This window comes from Oxyura jamaicensis, chromosome 6 (assembly GCF_011077185.1).
Source record: "Oxyura jamaicensis isolate SHBP4307 breed ruddy duck chromosome 6, BPBGC_Ojam_1.0, whole genome shotgun sequence".
NCBI lineage: Eukaryota > Metazoa > Chordata > Aves > Anseriformes > Anatidae > Oxyura > Oxyura jamaicensis.
Genome location: NC_048898.1, coordinates 20,126,259 through 20,145,169, shown reverse-complemented (window position 1 = coordinate 20,145,169; position 18,911 = coordinate 20,126,259). Strand labels below are relative to the sequence as shown.

Here is an 18,911-nt window from a genome sequence, read left to right as displayed (position 1 = left end):
GTGGACTATACACTGCACACAGCATCCACCTATTACAGTAATGCAAGAGTGCTATATTGAGGTTATGGTTCCTCCCTTCCTCAGCTTTCATGATGTGATGGTTGCTATGATTGCAGCTATCCAACAGCAAATGCAGCTTTTCTACTTCATGGGAGGGAAAAGAAAACTATTTTTTTAGGTAAATGGATCCATTAAACCCATGAATAATCAGACTGGTTTTTACCAGCAAGGAGCTCCAATTCATTTGATAAAGCCCCACTGAAATGTGCTTGTTTCTTCACACCTCTGCAGTCTCCATGTACAATATTCTGTACACAGGCCAGCCTGAAGCTCTGACAGCATATTGAAAGCAGCACTTTGCTTTGGTACTCCTGAGCAAATAACGGGTTTATATCAAGTAAATAAGGTTCTAATTCACACCTAAGACCAAAGGTAATGGTGACCCTTTCTAAAGAAGATCAAAGACCTATCCCAATACTTCCACATTTTCAGATCTTCTGCTCCTCCACAGCATTTCTTTCCTCCCTGACTGAATGTACTTCTTTGATAACTCTGCTTTGTATGTTTCCCTATTTCTTTCCCGCAATCAGTTTCCATTGTGTTTACTTTACCCTGAATTGATAGTATCAGTTTCCAACTTCAATTTTCACTTATGCCTAAGATCATAAAGATTTTATTCATAACACGATTTGCATTGATCTGTGCTACCAGTGGTCAGCTACCCTCTACAGGTCCTGTTAATGCCTTATTAGTTCTTGCACAGGCACAGCCAGACCTCTGACAATTGCCCTTTTCCACATCCCAGCTTCTATTCAGATCTGACCTCATCACTGCTACTGCTACTTGCCCACAACTTTGGGGCTACTTTGTCAGCTTGTATCAAGTTCCAAGCCTGAGTGATTGTGGCACCAGGAAGGTATTTGCTGTATTTCAAGATTTGCTATGCATTTTACAGAATCAGTCCATGGGACAGTCAGTATAAATTGTGCCTGGATATGGCAAGCTTTGCTGAACCTTCTGCAATATAGGTGCAGTTTTTTCTCCTAGAAAATGATACGGAATGTGTTTTGAGACACTTGCCAGTCACTTGTGTTGCTGGCTGCCAAAAATTCATCTTTCCAAATTTTCCCATTGTCTTCTTTTGAGGTCATTGTTCACAGCAGCCACCCACTTACTAGCCAATCTGCCCACATCTGATACAGTCAAATAAAAATAAGCAGGAAGGTGTAGGAGCATCTCATCTACCTGCTTAAGTGGCTCTGCAAACTCTGATGAGACAGAATAGAGAGTTTGAGCCACTCTAGCTCAAGAGAAAACATGCTAATTAAATGAAATGTAAATTCTGCACTGGCAAAGACGTGGGAAGTGGTCCAGTAAAAATCTCGCTCTTGTCAGTCCTCATTACATGATCATCTCCTAGAATGACCAAGTTTCTGGAATCCCTGCTAATGCCATTACATAACAGGTTCATTTCAGGGGTCACATCCAGAATACTGCAAAAACAATGCCCGCTTACGAAGCCCTGCTGATATACCAGTACAGAATAACTCTCATCTAGAATACAGTAGATAAGAAAATCAAAAGGAGTAGCTCCATATGGCAAAGCCTCTAACAGAAACCTCAAGCACCTACATTGGCACTGAATCAAACTAATTCATCCAGAGCTGTCTGAAGTTATACAACTGTTTACACACTTTCTGAAAACATTTTATCTTCTTTTATGAGGCATTATCTGCTTGTTTGTGATGATTTATACGTTTCATTCCCCGTCCATTTCTAAATCATCTGGAATGAAGAGCGTAAGCAGGAAAGCCTCCTTTACAGTTTGAGCAAACACTCAGAAATTAATGTCCTGAAAAAAAGACAGTATTTCCTACACGTCTTGATTAACGAGGCTTCTTCCTCAAGAACTCGTAGCACAGAAAGGTAGGACTCTGGATCAAACTAGTACAAGGCTCCCCAAAACAGTATTGTAATATCTCCTCCCCACAGTGAACCACTGTCAGCACATGCAACGCACAGGACCGCTGTCTCCAAAAACCATTAGCAAGACCTGAGGCAATGGATAAATCCCTCTTTTTTACCTTAGAACAGCACTTGTTATCCTGGCCCCTAGAAGAGCTCTTGGAGCCATTCCTCCTTGAAAGCCCTTTCTGGAGCTTTTGCTTTACCCTGTGCTTTACCACAGGTGCTCCCAGTGGAGGGGAGCATCATGGCGCAGCCTGGGAGGCCTCCCCAGGTCACTGGCATCCCAGGGAGAGCGGGGAGCACCTCTGGAGAGTGGGACAGACCAGGACCACCCTGAAGGATGTGGCCAGGCCCAGTCCCGTTGGCACGGAGGTGCCACTGCTCTGCCACATGCCCTCCCAGGGAGGTGTTGGGTGGCCCCACTCGTGCCCAGCCCCTCTCTGCCTCCCCACACGCACCAGCCTCGCCTTTGTGTGAGCTGCACTGTGTTTACCCTCCCACTTCCTTGTTCCACTCAAGGGCCATAAACCACACGGCTGGCACGGTCAAGCCCTCAGCAGCACGACCAGGAGGAAGGCGAGGAGGGGGATGGCGGCCAGCCCCCCAACCCATGTCAGGAGGGCACCCCGGGTGCCGCCAGGGCGGCTGGGAGCGCAGCCCTTCCCCTAGCTCGCTCATGCCCACCGGCTGCCCTCATGCCCGGGGCCGGGGCCGCGGGGGGCCACAGGACCTACTTCCCCTTCTTCTCGGACTTCAGGGGCCGCAACGTGACGGCCCTGCGTGTCGGTGAGTCGGTGGCGCTGGGCTCCATCTTCCTGCTGGCCTTGCTGGGCAACGTCTGGGGCATCTGCCTGCTGGCCTGGCGGCGGCACCGACTGTGCGTCGCCAACTGCCTGGTCCTCAACCTCTTCTGCGCCGACCTGCTCTTCATCACCGCCATCCCCTTCATCGGCGTCGTGCGCTGGACCGAGTCCTGGGTGCTGGGCGACGTCATCTGCCACATGCTTTTCTACGTGATGACCCTCAGCGGCACCGTCATCATCCTCTCCCTGTCGGCCGTCAGCCTGGAGCGCGTCGTCAGCATCGCCCGGCTGCGCCACGCCGCCTGCCGCCGCCGCAAGGTGCTGGCCGCCGCCCTCCTCGTCTGGGGCTTCGCCGCCGCCGTCACCCTGCCGCTCTGCTGCTTCTTCACCGTGGTGCGGCTGCCCGCCGCCGCAGGCGAGGTAGGGGCAAGCGGGGGAAGGCTCCAGGCTCTCTCCTCCGCCACCGGGGGGCGAGCGGCGCCGGGGAGCGGGCGGCAGCGGGCAGTGAGGCGGGCAGCAGCCGGCCCCCGGCCCGTCCTGAAATGGGGCTCGGCAGGGGTCAGGCTACTCCTCTCTCTTCCGTAGGTCGAAAATCCCCGTTCCGGCACACGTTAGTGTGTACAAGTTGCCGTTAGCATACTATCCAGAATTGATGGCAGTGACTAGATTGAGGACAACTTACCTATCTGTACACGTGTGGGCTTTTAAAAACATAAAGTGATTCATGAAAGTTTTCACAGGTTCAGTTTAGTCTGCAGCCATTTTCCCCATAGGCATAGGGGGAGATAAGGACAACGTTGTGGTAAAAATAACAACGTTAATTTTCTTCTTTATTCTTTGCAAACAGGAGGTTCAGATTTGCACCTTGGTTTGGCCCAGCACTGCAGGAGAAATACTTTGGGATGTGACCTATGCCATTGTTGTCTTTTTAATACCGGGATTAGTCATTGTCATCAGTTACTCCAAAATCTTGCAGGTACTTTTCTATTTTGTTATACAAGTAGGAGAAGTAAACAGTCATTCACAAGGCATCAACATATCATCATTGTATACGAACACACTTAAAGAGTATAGACATTATTAGCTCTGGTAGAAAAGTGTGTGATATAAACTGAGACACGTCAACATGTAAGCCTGTACGTTTCAACTAAAGACATGCTTGAACAGCACATTACCAGAAGCCTAACACAAAATTTGTCATCATTTATATACAGTATTTAATACCCTTCTCCAATTATGTGTTATGCATATTTAAAGACTCTCAATCTCCTCAATGCATGCAGACCTAAGCATCTGAAATAACTGAAAACTAGATGTTGCATTTCTTTAGCTTAGACCCCACAGACTTGCAAGGGAGTTGTAGGAAAGCAAAGAAAGGCAGGATTGGAAACAACAGCCCTTTCCCTTTTAAATCTACTGATTTTTCTGCTTTCTGCATGAATTTGTAGTTCACAGATTTTATTAGAACACATTTATTCCTCCACAACTTCTGACTTTGCAGACAGAGTGTAATCCGAACACCACATCCACATTCTTTCTGAGTAGATGTTGAAATACAGGCACCAAAGTCTGTATCCTAGCAAGCATGGTACTAGACACCTAAATTCATTTAAAAAATCTGATTTTATAACCCCTCCTCTTCCAAAAACAGTGTGAGAAAAGAGCTAGAAAACTTCAAACTAAGTACAGGAATGTATGATTTTAGCAACTGTCCTGGAAAGATTCTTGATTCCTGTATGGGCTAATTAAATTTCTCGTAATATTTTACTAAGGAAAAGTAAAAGCTTTGGAAAGGAACCTCAAAATATACCAATTATTGAGCAGGGAATTAATTGGTAAAATGGTTAGCACCAGAGGCTGTGGGTACATGAACCGGAGATATATGTAGGTGTACTTGAACCTGGGACCTAGGCTTTGCATGGACTGCTATTGATCGGACTCAAGCTCATTGTCAGTCATCAGTGCTAAGTTTCTCTACACTCTAACCTTGTTACAATCTTGAGGTAAATGCATTAGGTAAACCTCTTCTAGTGAAGTAAAATACTTGCCTTTTGCAACCTCATACTACCTGTTGGTGAAGAGCATACAGTAACTCAGTGGGGAGTCCAAGCCCTTTGAAAAAATTGCAAGAAACTGCAGGCCGAGGAATGCCACAGTCCTTGCTCAGAGAGCAGGACAGGAATGGTGTTCTGCTTGTCCTTGCAGACTCCACATTATTATAGGTAGATTTGGAAAACACAGTGGCACATATGGATCTAGAATCCCCAAAAAGCGTTCAGAATAGTGGATTACAAAACAACCCTTTGCTGCTATGCTCACATTTCTTTTCCAGCTTGATAACACAGACGCTGAGTTGTGTTACCACTTCTCCTGAACTGAAAAAGGAATAAGGCCTATAGCAGATTCCCATATGTTGTAATTGGTTCTTTCTCACACAGCTCTCCAGGAAGCACCCAGAACTCAGATGGAGTATATCTTTATCCTTGAGTCATTCCCAAGAACAGATTCACTCTAACTTTTTCAGAACACTCCACAGTGCCAGTACTCACTGGGTACAATTCTAAGTATTAATGGAAGCAGTTCAAAGCATTAGTGTATTCATTTAACACAGCATCTATGAGGATGATGCTTTAAGTTAATAAGAAATAAGAAATATACTCTACAAATGTAGCTCAATTTAATCTGAAATGGAACATTATTTTTATAGAACACTTCCCAGAACACTGGCAAAAATGACAGATTAGAAGGCATGTTTAGTTAATGGAGTTACTTGTTTTTGCAGTGTTCCCCCCTCAGGCAAGGCCCAACCCATATGAATTTAGATAAGAGGCAAGAAATGGTACTTACTTGTATATACATGACCTTTAAATTACTTGTCCTCAGAGTGTAGTCCAAATTCCCACTGTATGTGTCTAGATTCCTTATGCTGGGCACACCAGGAAAAGATCCAAAACATGTCACTATCACCCCATTTCAGCTGAGCATTTCATTAAGATGCAGTTGTGTCTTACTGCAGTCCTGGTGATTCTTTTATTCTTAGTTCTAGACTGTGCAGTTCCAACAGGAAAAATGGAGGGTACTTTTATGGGAGATACAAAGCCTGCTGGCTGAGGACATTCTGTAGACATTGCTTTGAAAACTGGAAGCAGAGGAGGGTACAGAGCTTGTTTTTCCTACTTTCTGGACAAATGCTTTAAATCCTGCACACTTATATTTGAAGTGCGCATTAGTTCTTTGTATTTTATGCAATGCATATTCTTACTGAGGTGGGTTATGTGTGCTCTCGGAACAACTCTTGAATCCTTCAGCGTTAGCCTGATTTCTGGATGTCAAGAAGGTACAGCAGGAGATGATCAAGCTGGAATAGCTTTACATATTGAAAATATCAGGATTCTCTGCCCCTTTTAAATCAGGGAAGCGGCTATTGATATTGTTGGTAGATGTCTAGGTTCTTATGGAATACTTATTCTAGGACATCAATCTCTGTGACAGACTCAGAAAACTGCAGAAAGAAGAACAAGTTACTCAATGTCTATAACCATTTCCATCTTTACCTGAACCAGGAAACTATCAAGTATTACTCATACTAGTGTTACCCTTCTCTTAGTTATTGGTAAAGGAAAATGCCACACATAAAAATAGCAGAAAGAATCTTATGCTTTTGACTTTCCTACTTAAATACCAGATTGACTGAAGCTTTTGAAAATAACCATGCATGCGATAAAATGGCATCTTGATTATTTAGCTTTTTTTTTTCCAATTTTTTTTTTTTTTTTTTTACTTTGCATCACATATATAAATCTAACAGACTTTAAATGTTCTGTGCAAACTATAATGAAGACATTGTGAGTAGAGTTCAAGATTTAAAGTTTTCTGCAAGGCCTTAGGATTCAATATTATATCTAATAACAGATGATACACACCCATGAATAGCAGATTCCCAAACTAGCCATCCTCTGGTTTATTACATCAGACAGTAATTTTACAAGACACAGAGATTTTAATAGTGATGAAAGGATCTGTAAGATTTCAGATTAATTCATAGAAAGTGATTCTGATTACTGACTGAAAAACTAAGAGTTTGCACAAAACCTGAAATCCCATTCAAAATTATAACCTACCATGATTTAGTTACTATAATAAATTCATGCTCCCTCTAATACCTACCTTATAATACCAGCATGGCCATAAGAGAATTGGATTGTGTTCGTTCTTGTGCATCAACAGGATTGTTAGCTATGTTCCAGTTTGCATTTGTGGAAAAATCAATGGGATTATTTAGATAGAGAAAATGAAGTCGTAATTTGAAGTTAATGGGATTTCATGAGTAATTAAGGCCCTATTTTATGCTGAATAGTATTTATGGCTTCAGGAGAGCCATGCAGAGAACAACCAGTTTCATTAATACTGAGGTGAGCTCACAGCTGAGAGGAAGAAAAACCTTGGTAGTAAAGTGAAAATGTTTGAAATGAAACCATTAACAAAAAGTAAACGTGGTATTCTCCAATGCCTTTTTAGTAGTCACTTTTCAAAACAGAAACATGCGCAGAGACTTGCTTTTGCAACTGTAAAAATGTGTTAAGAATATTTATAAGTTTCAGTGAAATCTACTTTATTCTCTTTTACTGCAGATTACAAAAGCATCAAGAAAAAGTTTAAATGCTGGTTTGGCTTACTCACATAATCATCAGATTCGTGTTTCCCAGCAGGACTACAAACTATTCCGAGCCCTCATTGTGCTGATGATCTCATTCTTCATCATGTGGAGCCCAATTATAATCATTATTTTTTTAATTTTAGTCCAGAACTACAAGCAAGATTTAAATATTTTACCATCAGTTTTCTTTTGGATAGTGCTATTCACTTTTGTCAACTCTGCTGTCAACCCGGTTTTGTATAATGTTGCCCATTTCAGACGTAAATGTCAGGAAATTCTTCTCTGTTTTACAGGGAACCATATAGGGAATGGGGCTGGTACAGAAACCACTGCAAAAAGAAGTAAACGTGAACAACCTAATTTGTCTTACATTACCAGATAATTACTTAAAGGCTGAACAGTGACACACTTTGGATGTTAATGGCTATACTATCCCAGTTTGAATAGGTCATTATACTATAGTATTACATGCTGGAAGAGGCAAAACCAAAACAACAACAACAACAAAAAGAAAGGGGGAGGGGGGCTAAATCTGTATTTTAATTCCAGAAGGTAAAAATTCCATTGAATTCAATGCTTTGCCTCAGTAAGATTGCGCAATTTAATCCAATGGATTGAATTTATACTGGAAGAAATTGAAACAAGGCAGTGAATTTGCTGAGTGTAAAATAGTTGAAGTACTTAGCAGGAGAATTAAATTCTATGGGAGTACATTTTCTGTTGACATAAATGTTATTAACGTTAATGAAGTTATAATGAATCTATATCAAGAGTAGACCTGTTCCATTTTTAATCTGTATTTTCTACTGAGTGAGATCAACTTTCATGTGAAAATGCACATCCACAGAGAGTATCTGCTCTTGTAAATTAGCAAAAAAAGGACACTTGATTATACAGTTAGAAAACTGACTACCTGAATAAAGGTTTGGGCAGATGAGATGATAAATGTGTTGTCACCACATGAATGACTGTTTTGGTTCCATCTCAAATTAAAAATATGGACGTAATGCCTGTTAATTTATAAGTAAAGAATAAATAAATGTTTACTTGTTATGTTTAAATTATTTCTTTAAAAAAGATGCTTTTTTGGTGTCTTCAGAAGTCATAAAATTAAGCAGTGATATATACAGTCATTGAAATTCCTTCCTCCTTTCTAAAATGCTATTGGAAAAGATTTCCAGTATTTCCTAGAAAAAAATGACATCATACTTGAAAGTAAGTTTTAGAAAGCAAATACACACCTATATGTATATTCCAATTAAAACACCATTAGTCAGAAATTGAAACCGATAACAAAAAAGATTAAATTCTTAATTATTGTCATCTGTCAGCAATTTAAAATAGTGCATTATGATAATGGTTTATTAATAAAAACCAATGTCTACATATGTACAGATGTGCATACAGACAATTTGCATCCCCTGTAATTCAAGTTTATTAAAATGTTTCATTGGTTTATTAACAAGATGAGCTATGCAGCTCAGATAAATATATTCAAAATCTAAATGAAACCATCTAAAGGCTTTTCAAAAGAGCACCTGATTAACGTATTAACTTTACATCCATGGTGCTGTCACATGGTTTACTTCCATACATTTGGATCTCCTTAAGAGCAAAATCCTGTAACACACACAAAAAAAACAAAATTTAGTTCTTCATCCACATTGGACAAAACTAAAATATACACACTTGCACCAAACTTAAAATGAATACATATTTAATTTCTTTTAATATGTTTTAAGTCCAGTAGTCTGTTGCTTGTAATGATGTGCCAATATTTAGCTCTGCACTTTATAACCCCAAGGAATTTTCAACTCAAAACAGGAATTCATCCAATCTGTTGCACCTGTCCTGAGCATTTTAATACTTTCACAAGCAAGGCATTGAATAGATTACTGGTAGAAGTGTTATTTATGTACTTAAACAAGCTTCAAATTATTTTCAATATAAAAATTACTAGTTTAAGTATGTCTTTCAACAAAATTAGAATCTCCTGACCTCCTAAACTTCTAATGGCAATAGTAAGTTAGTTGAATTTACTACTCTTTAGCTGAAAATACTGCTCTTTAATTCAGAATTTTTACTTCTAATAAATGCTAAACTGCAGATTTAGTTTTAAATTCTACTAATATCAAGCTCTAAAAGCTTGCTCTAAAAGTAGCCACACTGTGATATCCACTCACACGTTGCATAAATTAAAAGCAACTCTCAGAGTACATGTACTCTGAGAGAATGTATCAGTGCATGCAGCACAGCTGGATGTATATTTGGAAGGAAGCTACCACCAGAAATGCAAGATCAGTTATAACAACAACAAAAAATCCTACGTTTCTCTTTTGCCTAAAAGAGACAGTATACCAAGAACAAATGTATATATATATATATATATATTCCATCAAGGTAAGGTTTGTACATCTCTTAATCTTTGGGGGTGAATTTAGTACAGTATAAATTTAAAAAGTTACGAATAAATCAACAGAAAAAATATTTAGCTTCAAGACATAGTCAGAGTATGCACAATCAGAAACAGATACACGCCTATTCTTGCAGGATCTATTAACTTCAATCAGAATTTTACCACAGTAACAGCTGAATGCAGGCTGGTGCAGATAATTGAAGCTGGCTCTTTTTGCTAATAATTCTGCAGCTCTTAATAGCAGAATTAAAACTAAAGTAGCAAGGCTTATGCTTAATTTCATGAGGAATTAAGTGATCTTTGTGAGTTTCTAATATAAAGCTTTTAATAATCTTTTGTCCATTTAGCTTGCAGTCATTCCCCCATTTCCAAATGTATTTGATATTCAGGAACTCAGCTTAATGGTACCAGATAATTCAGAATCAACTAACAAAATGGTAATTACAGGTCTTGATCACAGTAATGGAAGAATGCAAATTGCTTGCTCTAAGTGTCATTTACAAATGCTCCAGACAACATTAGAGACCAGACTACCATTTTTCATTTGCAAACAGTATTGGACTCAAATGGTTTTATCAGACACAGCATTCAACACCTAACATCTGAATAATATAAATGTGGGTAGGAGACAAGAGAACAGTACTCAGTGGAACTTGGTAAATTTGATATTTCTGTAAAAAAATGGAGGCAACAACATCAAGTTTTAAATTAAGGTCAGGAAAGTAAAAGAATATTTGGGGCTTAACTTTCAAAAAACATTCTGAGCTTTTATTTTTAAATTACCCTATTGGATCTATATTCTGTGAAAAATACAAGCATTCTATTCTATGAAAGTTCTGAGATATATAAAAAGATATAGCACAGATTATGAATAAATTAATAAACTCATTTTTTCTTTTTTTGGTTTATACTTCCTTGCAAGGATTGACAACTCATTTATTGCCTTGTGAGCCTCATACATCTTAGAAATAATGGAAACACAGATTCTACAGTGCTGAATCAGACTAGTACTGAGACTCGCCCAATGTCCTGATTTTATAGTTGGACAGTAAAAAAACTTTCTGTGGTTTGACAGAAATGCAAGGAACCATCATAACACACACCTCTCACAGTTAAAGCACAACAGCTGTATATCTACACTTTATCTTAGATTTAAAGCAAAAACCTCCCTAACATCTCTAATAATCTCATTGTTTTGTTTTCTCATCTTCAGAAATTTTAATTTTTGCCATACTTCATTTGAAGAGCAGTGAGTGTGGCATTCAAAACAAGAAAGTATCATCAATGTATATAATAGCATTGTTTATTTTCTATTGTACACTTCATGCAATCAAACACAACATTAACTTTCTGATTGCTGCAGCAAATGAAGCAGAATTTTAATTATGTTGTCTGCTGCATCATACAGATGTCTTTCCTATACACACAAGTCAGAACTGAACAGCATGAGTGGCTAAAATTTTTCCTGTGAAGCTTTATTACCAAATACTAATCAAAAGCCAATTTCATTTGCATCTGTGATTTCTCTTAAACCCACTTTAAATACTGTTATGTTGCCTCCAAATTCTCATTCAATATTTTTTTTTAAAAATTTTTATTGCTGTCAGGCACTTTTTCCATGTCACTAATGAGTATACTGGCCACCACCCTCCTTAGCAGATCTTTCAGGCACCCTGTTATCAGGAAACTTACTTTACAACATGGCTATATATTTACTCTCTGCTTATAGATCAGATGAACAGGTAATAAAGACACAAGACCTGACTGCTCATCTTTTCTGACTTTCTTTATAGTACACCAAAGTTCCTTCAGTCAATCCTAGTTTATTCCAACATGTTGTTTAGAAAAGCCTTTTATCTTGATAAACAGATTTCAGTGATGAAGACCATGGAACAGCTCTTGATAAATAGTTCCAAAGGTTAATGAACTTTGGAGTTAAACAAATGGCTATTTATTTCTGCTCTGAATGTGTCCAGTTTAAAGTTCCATCTGTTTTATTTTATTATTCCAATGTTTGCAAGTCCTTTACTATCCAATTCTCACTGCTTGTGTGGGCAAGCATAGACTTTGCTCAGGTCAGTCTTCAACCTCTCCTGATGAGAAAACTATCAAGTTTTTTGAAATACTCACTAGGGGACACATTTTGCAAACTCAATCATTTTCTCTGCTTTTCTTTAAAATTTCTAATTCATCCTCAGTACCCTTCCCAGTTACACAAGACATATTGAGTGGACCTATGCCAAGTACAGTAGTCTAATATGAGTCTGTAAATTCATCTTTGACACCCCTGATTTATGCACTCAAGAATCACACTAACTCTTTGGGCCATAGCATTGAATTGGGGGTTCACATTCCACTGATTCACCAGTCAAGTATTCTGTAAATATCTTGTTTTCCAGAATGCAAAGATAGAAGTGGGGGAAAACCTGCTATTTTCTTTGCCCTAAATATTCTGATCTGTCTTCTTCATAACTTACTATTTCCCACTCCATGTGTAATCTTTATGAGTAAATATACTATGTTTTCTTCCAGATCACTGATTAAACTAGCGTAAGTAGTCACTTGGCCTTTTCTAATATATTTTTGAACTTTCTGTGCTGCACGCTACTGGCATAATTTTCTGGATGGACAAAAACCAACTTGAGTCTTTCTCCCCGTCCCCACCTCTTGAACACTTCTGTTGTGTTGGAAATGTGCACATTGCAAATGTAGCCCCACAGCTTCTCTGCAGTTTTTCAGACCCAAAAGTAGGACGCAAAGATAAGCCATAGAGGAGCTGAGCAGAAGTGAACTGATCTGTATCCCTTTCTGTGTTGCAAGTTCCACTTGATTATATAACTCAAGATAGGGTCACACCTCTAGCATGAGGGATATGTCCCTCTTTCATAACCCTTTGTGAAATGGTTAGCATGAGGACCTGTTAGAAATGGACACCCTCTGCTGACAAAAAGTCTGCATCTGTATCCATTCCAAAAAATCTGATTTCCCTTAAAAGCCTTTTGTGAATAATTTTCAAATAATTTTTTGAAAACACATTCTATTTCTTTCACCAACATTTTTAAGGAAGGGAAATAATTCTGATTAAAGAGAGAGAATTTCTCTTTACAGCAACAATGAAGTTTATCCTTACTATGTTTACTCATACTACATTGATTTAATTGTTTTACAACTTCCTCTAATTATTGTTTCAGCTGATGCGATACACCACATAAAAAGCTATACACCTTAGCTCTGCTTCAGATAAGAGAAGTAAAAGTTGAAGTGAACTTACTACAAGCTCCAGTTTTCAAAAGAAAATATTACAGCCACTTCATGCATTTGCTGTTTAATGAACAACAGACTTCAAGTGCTTTTCTCAGTAAATCCTGAAATAAAATTGTTAAAAAAATATTCTTACCATTATGAACGATAACTCTGTATTTTCTGTCCAAGCAGAGGTCTATCTGCCTTTGTCTGACAATTTTCTGTGCCTCTGGAGGCAATCCCTTGGGGTCCCGGGAGAACACAAAAGAATAGCTATCAGCACAAGTGCCATCTTCATTTAGCTGGCGGCAGGAATAATGAAGAGCATATGTATCATAATCTGTGTCCACTACCCAGTGATCATCATCTGGAAGAAACCATAGCAAAGAAGCAAAGGAGTTACAGAGACACAAGTAAAATCTAATAAATCAATAGAGATCTACAGATCTATAAAGATCACAGTCATAACTCTATAGAGTTAATACAACGTTAATACAATAACTTTTTTTAAAAAATAAGCATATATATTAGGGGCAGTGATGGAGGGAAGAAGAAAGCTTGGCACCACTGCTTCTCCTCTAACATGGGCATAGAACAAGAGCAGCATGAGGAAGTGCTAGTAAACATCTTGTAAATCTATGCCTGAAAATCATTACAAAATATGGCACCAAACACAAAAATAGAACTACGTATTAGAGGAGTTACTGTGAACTCTAAGAAGATTTTCTTATTTTAACCAAACAAAGGGTACAGTCAGAAATAGATTTTTATTTTTATTTTTATTTTTTTTTAAAAAAAAAAAAAGCTCTTGGTCATGCCAGTCATGCCAGATTACTCAAAAGTCATCACTATTTTCTTTCCAGGAGTGCTACTTAAATCATATTTTTGAGGAAAAAGATTAATGCCAGTTGAATTCAGTTATCTTCCTTGTCTCTCCTGTGGATGGGGACCACAGTTTTTAGGAAGATAGAGCTCCAGGTCAGCAAGTAATCTGCAGTATCCATGAAAACTTGATTCATCAGCATGCTGTGAGGAGATTCAGCAACAATTCAAGAGAAATTGGCATCCAAAGCATTATTTCTAACTGTACTTTTCGAGATAATGGAGTTTCAATCACTTCCAAATTCTACCTGCTTTTCTTGGAAACAATCCATGGAAATGTCTTGAGCTACAAGTGACTGAATGTCTACTTGGCTCAATACACTAATTTTGCATAGGGTGTGAGAAATGACAGGAAAGGAAAATATGAATATATATATCTATATATACAGGATCATACTTGTTTCTTAGGACAGATAAATCCCTACATTTGTAGATAACAGATTAAGCAAAAGAATAGTTGCAAAATTCTCTTCGCTGCTGGACCAAGTCTGATGTTAGATTTTTGCAGAGAATAGAGGAATCCAATAACTGAGTTCTGAATTAAAACAATAATTAAAATACTTTATTTCTTCTGAACAGCGACCTTATATTATATTGCTTGGTAACAAACAAAAGAAACACAAAGATATACAGAAGTCTGGTCTTCAGTTTTTTAAACAAAACCAGACAGCAGTCCCATCCAGAAAGTAGCGATTACCTTGTTCACGTTAAGGCCTTGCTATATTATAATTATTACATGTTTTAAGTGTTTAAGAAATTCAGCACTACTTTTTTTCTTCCCAAGCATGGACAATCAACATAACTAGGCTCCCAATTAGTTCTGCATCTTCTATAGCTAAGTACTCACTTCCTTTCTGCAGAAAAGAGGCAACTCCCCAGTACTTCATCTTGAACTTGGCAGGATCCTCAGTGTCAGTGAAAGAGCCAATCATATCAGCACAGACATCCCAGTTACTGCAGTCAGGGGGAAAGAAAACATCACATTCAAACCTAACAGCACAGATTTGGTGAGACTGTGTGACTACCACAGGGATAGAAGGACAGGGATTGGAGCACAGGCAAGCAAAGGAGAAACTTAGTGGAATGGAACAAAAGGAAGACTGCAAAAAACTTACTTGAAGAGTCTGACTCTGCCCTTTGCGGTGGCACTCATCTGTCCATTTTCATCTACAGTAAACTGGGCTACCACGTTGTCCTGCAGGAACAGCCCCTCAGGGTCTTTTTTTGCCATGGCATACCAGGTGCCGCTGTACTGCAAGGAAATGAGAAAGGCTTCAGTTAGCCCTAGAAATATGGAAAACATTACAAACAGACATTACAAATTAGGGTAGGGTGACAGAGGGATGGTCATGAAGATCTTTGACACCATGCCTTAAAGTTGTACCTAAAAAACAAATTTAGGTCTTCTAACATCTAGCATGTCCTAGTGCAGGCAAAAGAAAGAATTGACTTTTTAAATTTGTTTGTTTGTTTGTTTTTTGTATTTACAGTTCTGCTGTATTGAGAACAGAAAATTCGGTGGGAGTAGGATAACAACTGGCAGATCTTGACATCCACATATAAATATGTTTTTCCTTTGTAATGTTGCCTGAAAATACCAGGCATTTTTCATAAAAGCAATGGAGTCACTACACTCCTTTTCCATTTAGACCGTATAGTTTGAGAGCAGCCTGCTTAACCTACATTTCTGCAATATTCCTGTATTGGTTGCATCAGGATCCATCACTGTGGAGGTGTGGGCAACATCACACACTTCTGCTGTTTCTCAGTATTGCAGTCTGACTTTGAGTAAAAATGTGACCACACAATGCCAGATGTTGTAGGTCAGCTAGGCAAGACATCACAGATCCAGAAGAGAAATAAGTTTTACCCTGTTCTTGTCGAAGTTCTCCTTGACTTTGAAGCTGCTCACCCGGCAGTCCCGCTCTGCCATGCTGCTGCCCAGGAAGGTGAGTGCCAGCAGCAGCAGACAGGGCAGAGCTCTCCTGGTGTAGGCCATCTTACCCCTGCAGCAACAGCAAGAGACAAAGAACAGCATCAGAAATGGGCTCAGTCAGACACCTGGGGAAGAGAGGAGGGCTGCCCTGACATGTCCCCAGGGTATTGTGCAGTTTTCCCTGATGCAGGCAAGGTGCCCAGTTCCCTCCAGCCCACCACAGCAGGGTCCCTTACAGTCAGTGCCAGTCCCTGCAGCCTCTCAAGATCTGTGTGTTGGGGGCAGTGGCCAGACCACCCAGAGAGGGAATGCTTTATGTAGTCCTGGGGCTTTCGCAATCCCCTGAGGAACAAAGCCAGAGTTGGAGGGGGAGTAGGGAGGCGGACTGATGCATGCTGAAGTCTGGGGCCTCTTCACAATGGCCCCTTGCATAATACCTATGGGCTTAGGTGGTCTTTGACCTTTACCTGTAACCAAGCGGGTGCTAGGATCGAATGCCTCTCTGGTTTTCCTAACCCAAAGGCAGAGCTCACCCTGGGGGGAAGGGGTGTGCACGTGTGTGGGCAGAACAACGGGAAGGAGAGGCACCCCATCTTTTCACAGCACTGGAGCCAGCCACCTCCACCTTCTCTGCCATTTTACACACTGCAGTCCAAAGTACTTCTTGCCCAATGTGCCAGTTACAAGGTGCAGGTTTGTTTCCTCCACCTCCTCCCCAGATTCCTTTCTTCTCTTCCCCCAGTAAACAGTAGCAAACATCATACAAGTTTCTGCTACCATCTTTGAAAGCCTCTTCAGTTCCTCACTACACGTTCCCTCCTGCATCCCAAAGGATGGCTCCGGAACTACCTCTCATGAGAAGGACCTGAGGTCCTGCAAAACAACAAAAAAGCAGAAGAACACATTTGTGTGGTCCTGCAAATACCTGAGAGCATGTACATACCTCATCGTGTCCTTTTGGCATCAATTATAAATCAGAGCTTACAGAATTTCTATTTTGCTTTTGGCAAACTGTTTTCAGTTATATAAACCATTATTGTTTTCTCCTGTCCAGGCAAGTTTTGCTGCCTGTCAGTCAATATTTGTTCTATAGTTTCAACATCTTTAGGAAGCATTAGAGAAAACCTGTTAATTATTTTCTAGATAAGTAATCAGAGTAGGGTAGGAATGATCGTTACCAAGAGAACTCATTCACCTACTTATTTCACCTCCCAGTTTTTGAAAGAATAAAGGCAGAAGCCTGTTAGTTGAAGGGTTTGTGTTCATTATGTTCAGAATTAAATAAAAATGTAATTCAAATATGGAGATATTGATGAAGCATACAAATATTTCAATAGTGGATGTACAGAAGTAAAACAGTTTATTCAGCAGTTTCCCAGAAATGTTTCACCCTTCTGTTCTTTTCATATACTAAAAAAAAAATTAAACTTTTTACTGTTGCTGCCCTTTACAATCTTTTTCATACATAATGCACACAGTGGCACAGGCTGCTGGGTTTATATGTTATTCTTTCTTTTCTGCTTTGCATTGGAACCTTTTTGCATAGAGAGTACAAAGTTTTTGTTCATTTTCTCAAACATAAAATGCTCTGGGCTGTTAAAGTCTGTTCGGAAGCCTTTGATTCCCTGGATATCATCAGACACTTCATATTATATTTAATGTTAAACTGTTTAACTTTTTTTTTTTTTTTTTTTGGGGGGGGAGGGGTAAAAAAACTATTTAACACAGGTAACCAGAAAAATTCAGTGAATATTAATTGTCTTAAAACTTCCAACAGTAGTCTTTCAAAAAGCCAGGATTTCCATTTTTTAAATGAGATTTCAAGTTTGCTAATTTCCACACAGACTGAGGAGCAACAGAAATCTATATCCTGCTAGTGACTTTTAAAACCTCGCTCCAGTATCTGGCAATGATGATGCCAGTTATGTATACAGATCTTTACACAAATTTTACAAAACACACACTAGTATTAATATATGAATTCATCATATTTAGAAGATCAAAATCAACATGGATTTTCTTCGTTCAGTCTCACATGACTGAAATATTATGGCTTTATTTATAAACTTTAAGTCTCTTCTGTCTTTAATACCAAAGAAAACAATTCTCTCTTTATTCTCTGCCAGTTTGTGAAACATTATTATTTATCTTACTTTTGTCCTCTTCAAAAATCTGTATACAGATATATATTCCCAGAGAGGTCCTTTCAGGATCAAAACTATTCCTAAAAAGTTTTGTTGATAACATAATTATCCATGAAAAATCTATGGCAGAGATTTTCAAAGGTGTCTATGGTCATGCATCCAAATTAATCAAAATCTGATGAGATTTGGCATCCTCTGAAAATCTAGGTCACTAGTCCCGTTACAACATGTCCTCAGCAGCTTTACAGAGAGGAGACCAAGTTTCACCAAAATGAAAATTTACTTCTGTTAATAACTTTTTATAAAATCAGTTCTAAATATATATAAGAGCCATTTCAGTCTCTTAAATTAATCTGAGGTCATCAACAATAATAAATCAAAATAATTGTATTTTGTATTAGCCATGGCACAGCATTTCTTTAACTGCATGCCTCCAATGACCTCAGCAATGGTTGGCAGCTCATCTGGTGGAGGTACCTGGCAAAGACTTAGTAATTATAACTTATAATTCATTCGGTTCCTCAGGCCTGGGATCCCTCTAGGCAATGCCAGAGAAAACCCTTTTTTTGGACTGCTGTCATCGTAGATTTTTGGCAGTGCAGTCACAAAAGTATATCCAAGTCAGATTTCAACAACTGTAAAAAAGGACCTGGGCAAGTCGGCAGGATTTGAGGTCATATTTGAAAAGTTTGGCTCTATGCCTCTTCTGGTTTGCCTGTATTTCCAACTCTGCCTAGCTGAGACACGGTTTACATTGATGAAGTCCTTTCACAAATGCTGGTAAAGCCCTTCTTTGGTTCAATGAGACAAGCTTTTCAGGCAAAAAAAAAAAAAAAAAAAAAAAAAAAAAAAAAAAAAAAAA

The 18,911-nt window shown here is 39.1% G+C and overlaps 2 protein-coding genes across 2 annotated transcripts; one reads left to right on the top strand and one right to left on the bottom strand.

The window, feature by feature from the left end:
* The first annotated feature begins 2,476 nt into the window (after nt 1-2,476).
* On the top strand, nt 2,477-7,914 carry FFAR4 (free fatty acid receptor 4). The gene is made up of 3 exons (XM_035330359.1): nt 2,477-3,191; nt 3,619-3,747; nt 7,403-7,914. Exons 1-3 carry the CDS (start codon nt 2,664-2,666, stop codon nt 7,808-7,810), a joined length of 1,065 nt encoding a protein of 354 aa, XP_035186250.1. The 5' UTR covers nt 2,477-2,663; the 3' UTR covers nt 7,811-7,914.
* An 848-nt stretch (nt 7,915-8,762) lies between these two features.
* RBP4 (retinol binding protein 4) lies at nt 8,763-16,289 on the bottom strand. The gene is made up of 6 exons (XM_035330358.1): nt 16,142-16,289; nt 15,840-15,975; nt 15,085-15,221; nt 14,817-14,923; nt 13,242-13,454; nt 8,763-9,048 (listed from the first exon to the last, which is right to left on the bottom strand). The coding sequence occupies exons 2-6, from the start codon at nt 15,966-15,968 to the stop codon at nt 9,035-9,037; spliced, it is 600 nt and encodes a 199-aa protein (XP_035186249.1). The 5' UTR covers nt 15,969-15,975; nt 16,142-16,289; the 3' UTR covers nt 8,763-9,034.
* Between the last annotated feature and the right edge of the window lie 2,622 nt (nt 16,290-18,911).

Coding starts and splice junctions, on each gene's coding strand:
- FFAR4 (XM_035330359.1), top strand. CDS start 2,664: ATGCCCGGGGCCGGGGCCGCGGGGGGCCACAGGACCTACTTCCCCTTC. Junction 3,192..3,618: donor TGCCCGCCGCCGCAGGCGAG/GTAGGGGCAAGC, acceptor CTTTGCAAACAG/GAGGTTCAGATTTGCACCTT. Junction 3,748..7,402: donor GTTACTCCAAAATCTTGCAG/GTACTTTTCTAT, acceptor CTTTTACTGCAG/ATTACAAAAGCATCAAGAAA.
- RBP4 (XM_035330358.1), bottom strand. CDS start 15,968: ATGGCCTACACCAGGAGAGCTCTGCCCTGTCTGCTGCTGCTGGCACTC. Junction 15,222..15,839: donor AGAACTTCGACAAGAACAGG/GTAAAACTTATT, acceptor ATTTCCTTGCAG/TACAGCGGCACCTGGTATGC. Junction 13,455..14,816: donor CTCTTTTCTGCAGAAAGGAA/GTGAGTACTTAG, acceptor GGTTTCTTCCAG/ATGATGATCACTGGGTAGTG.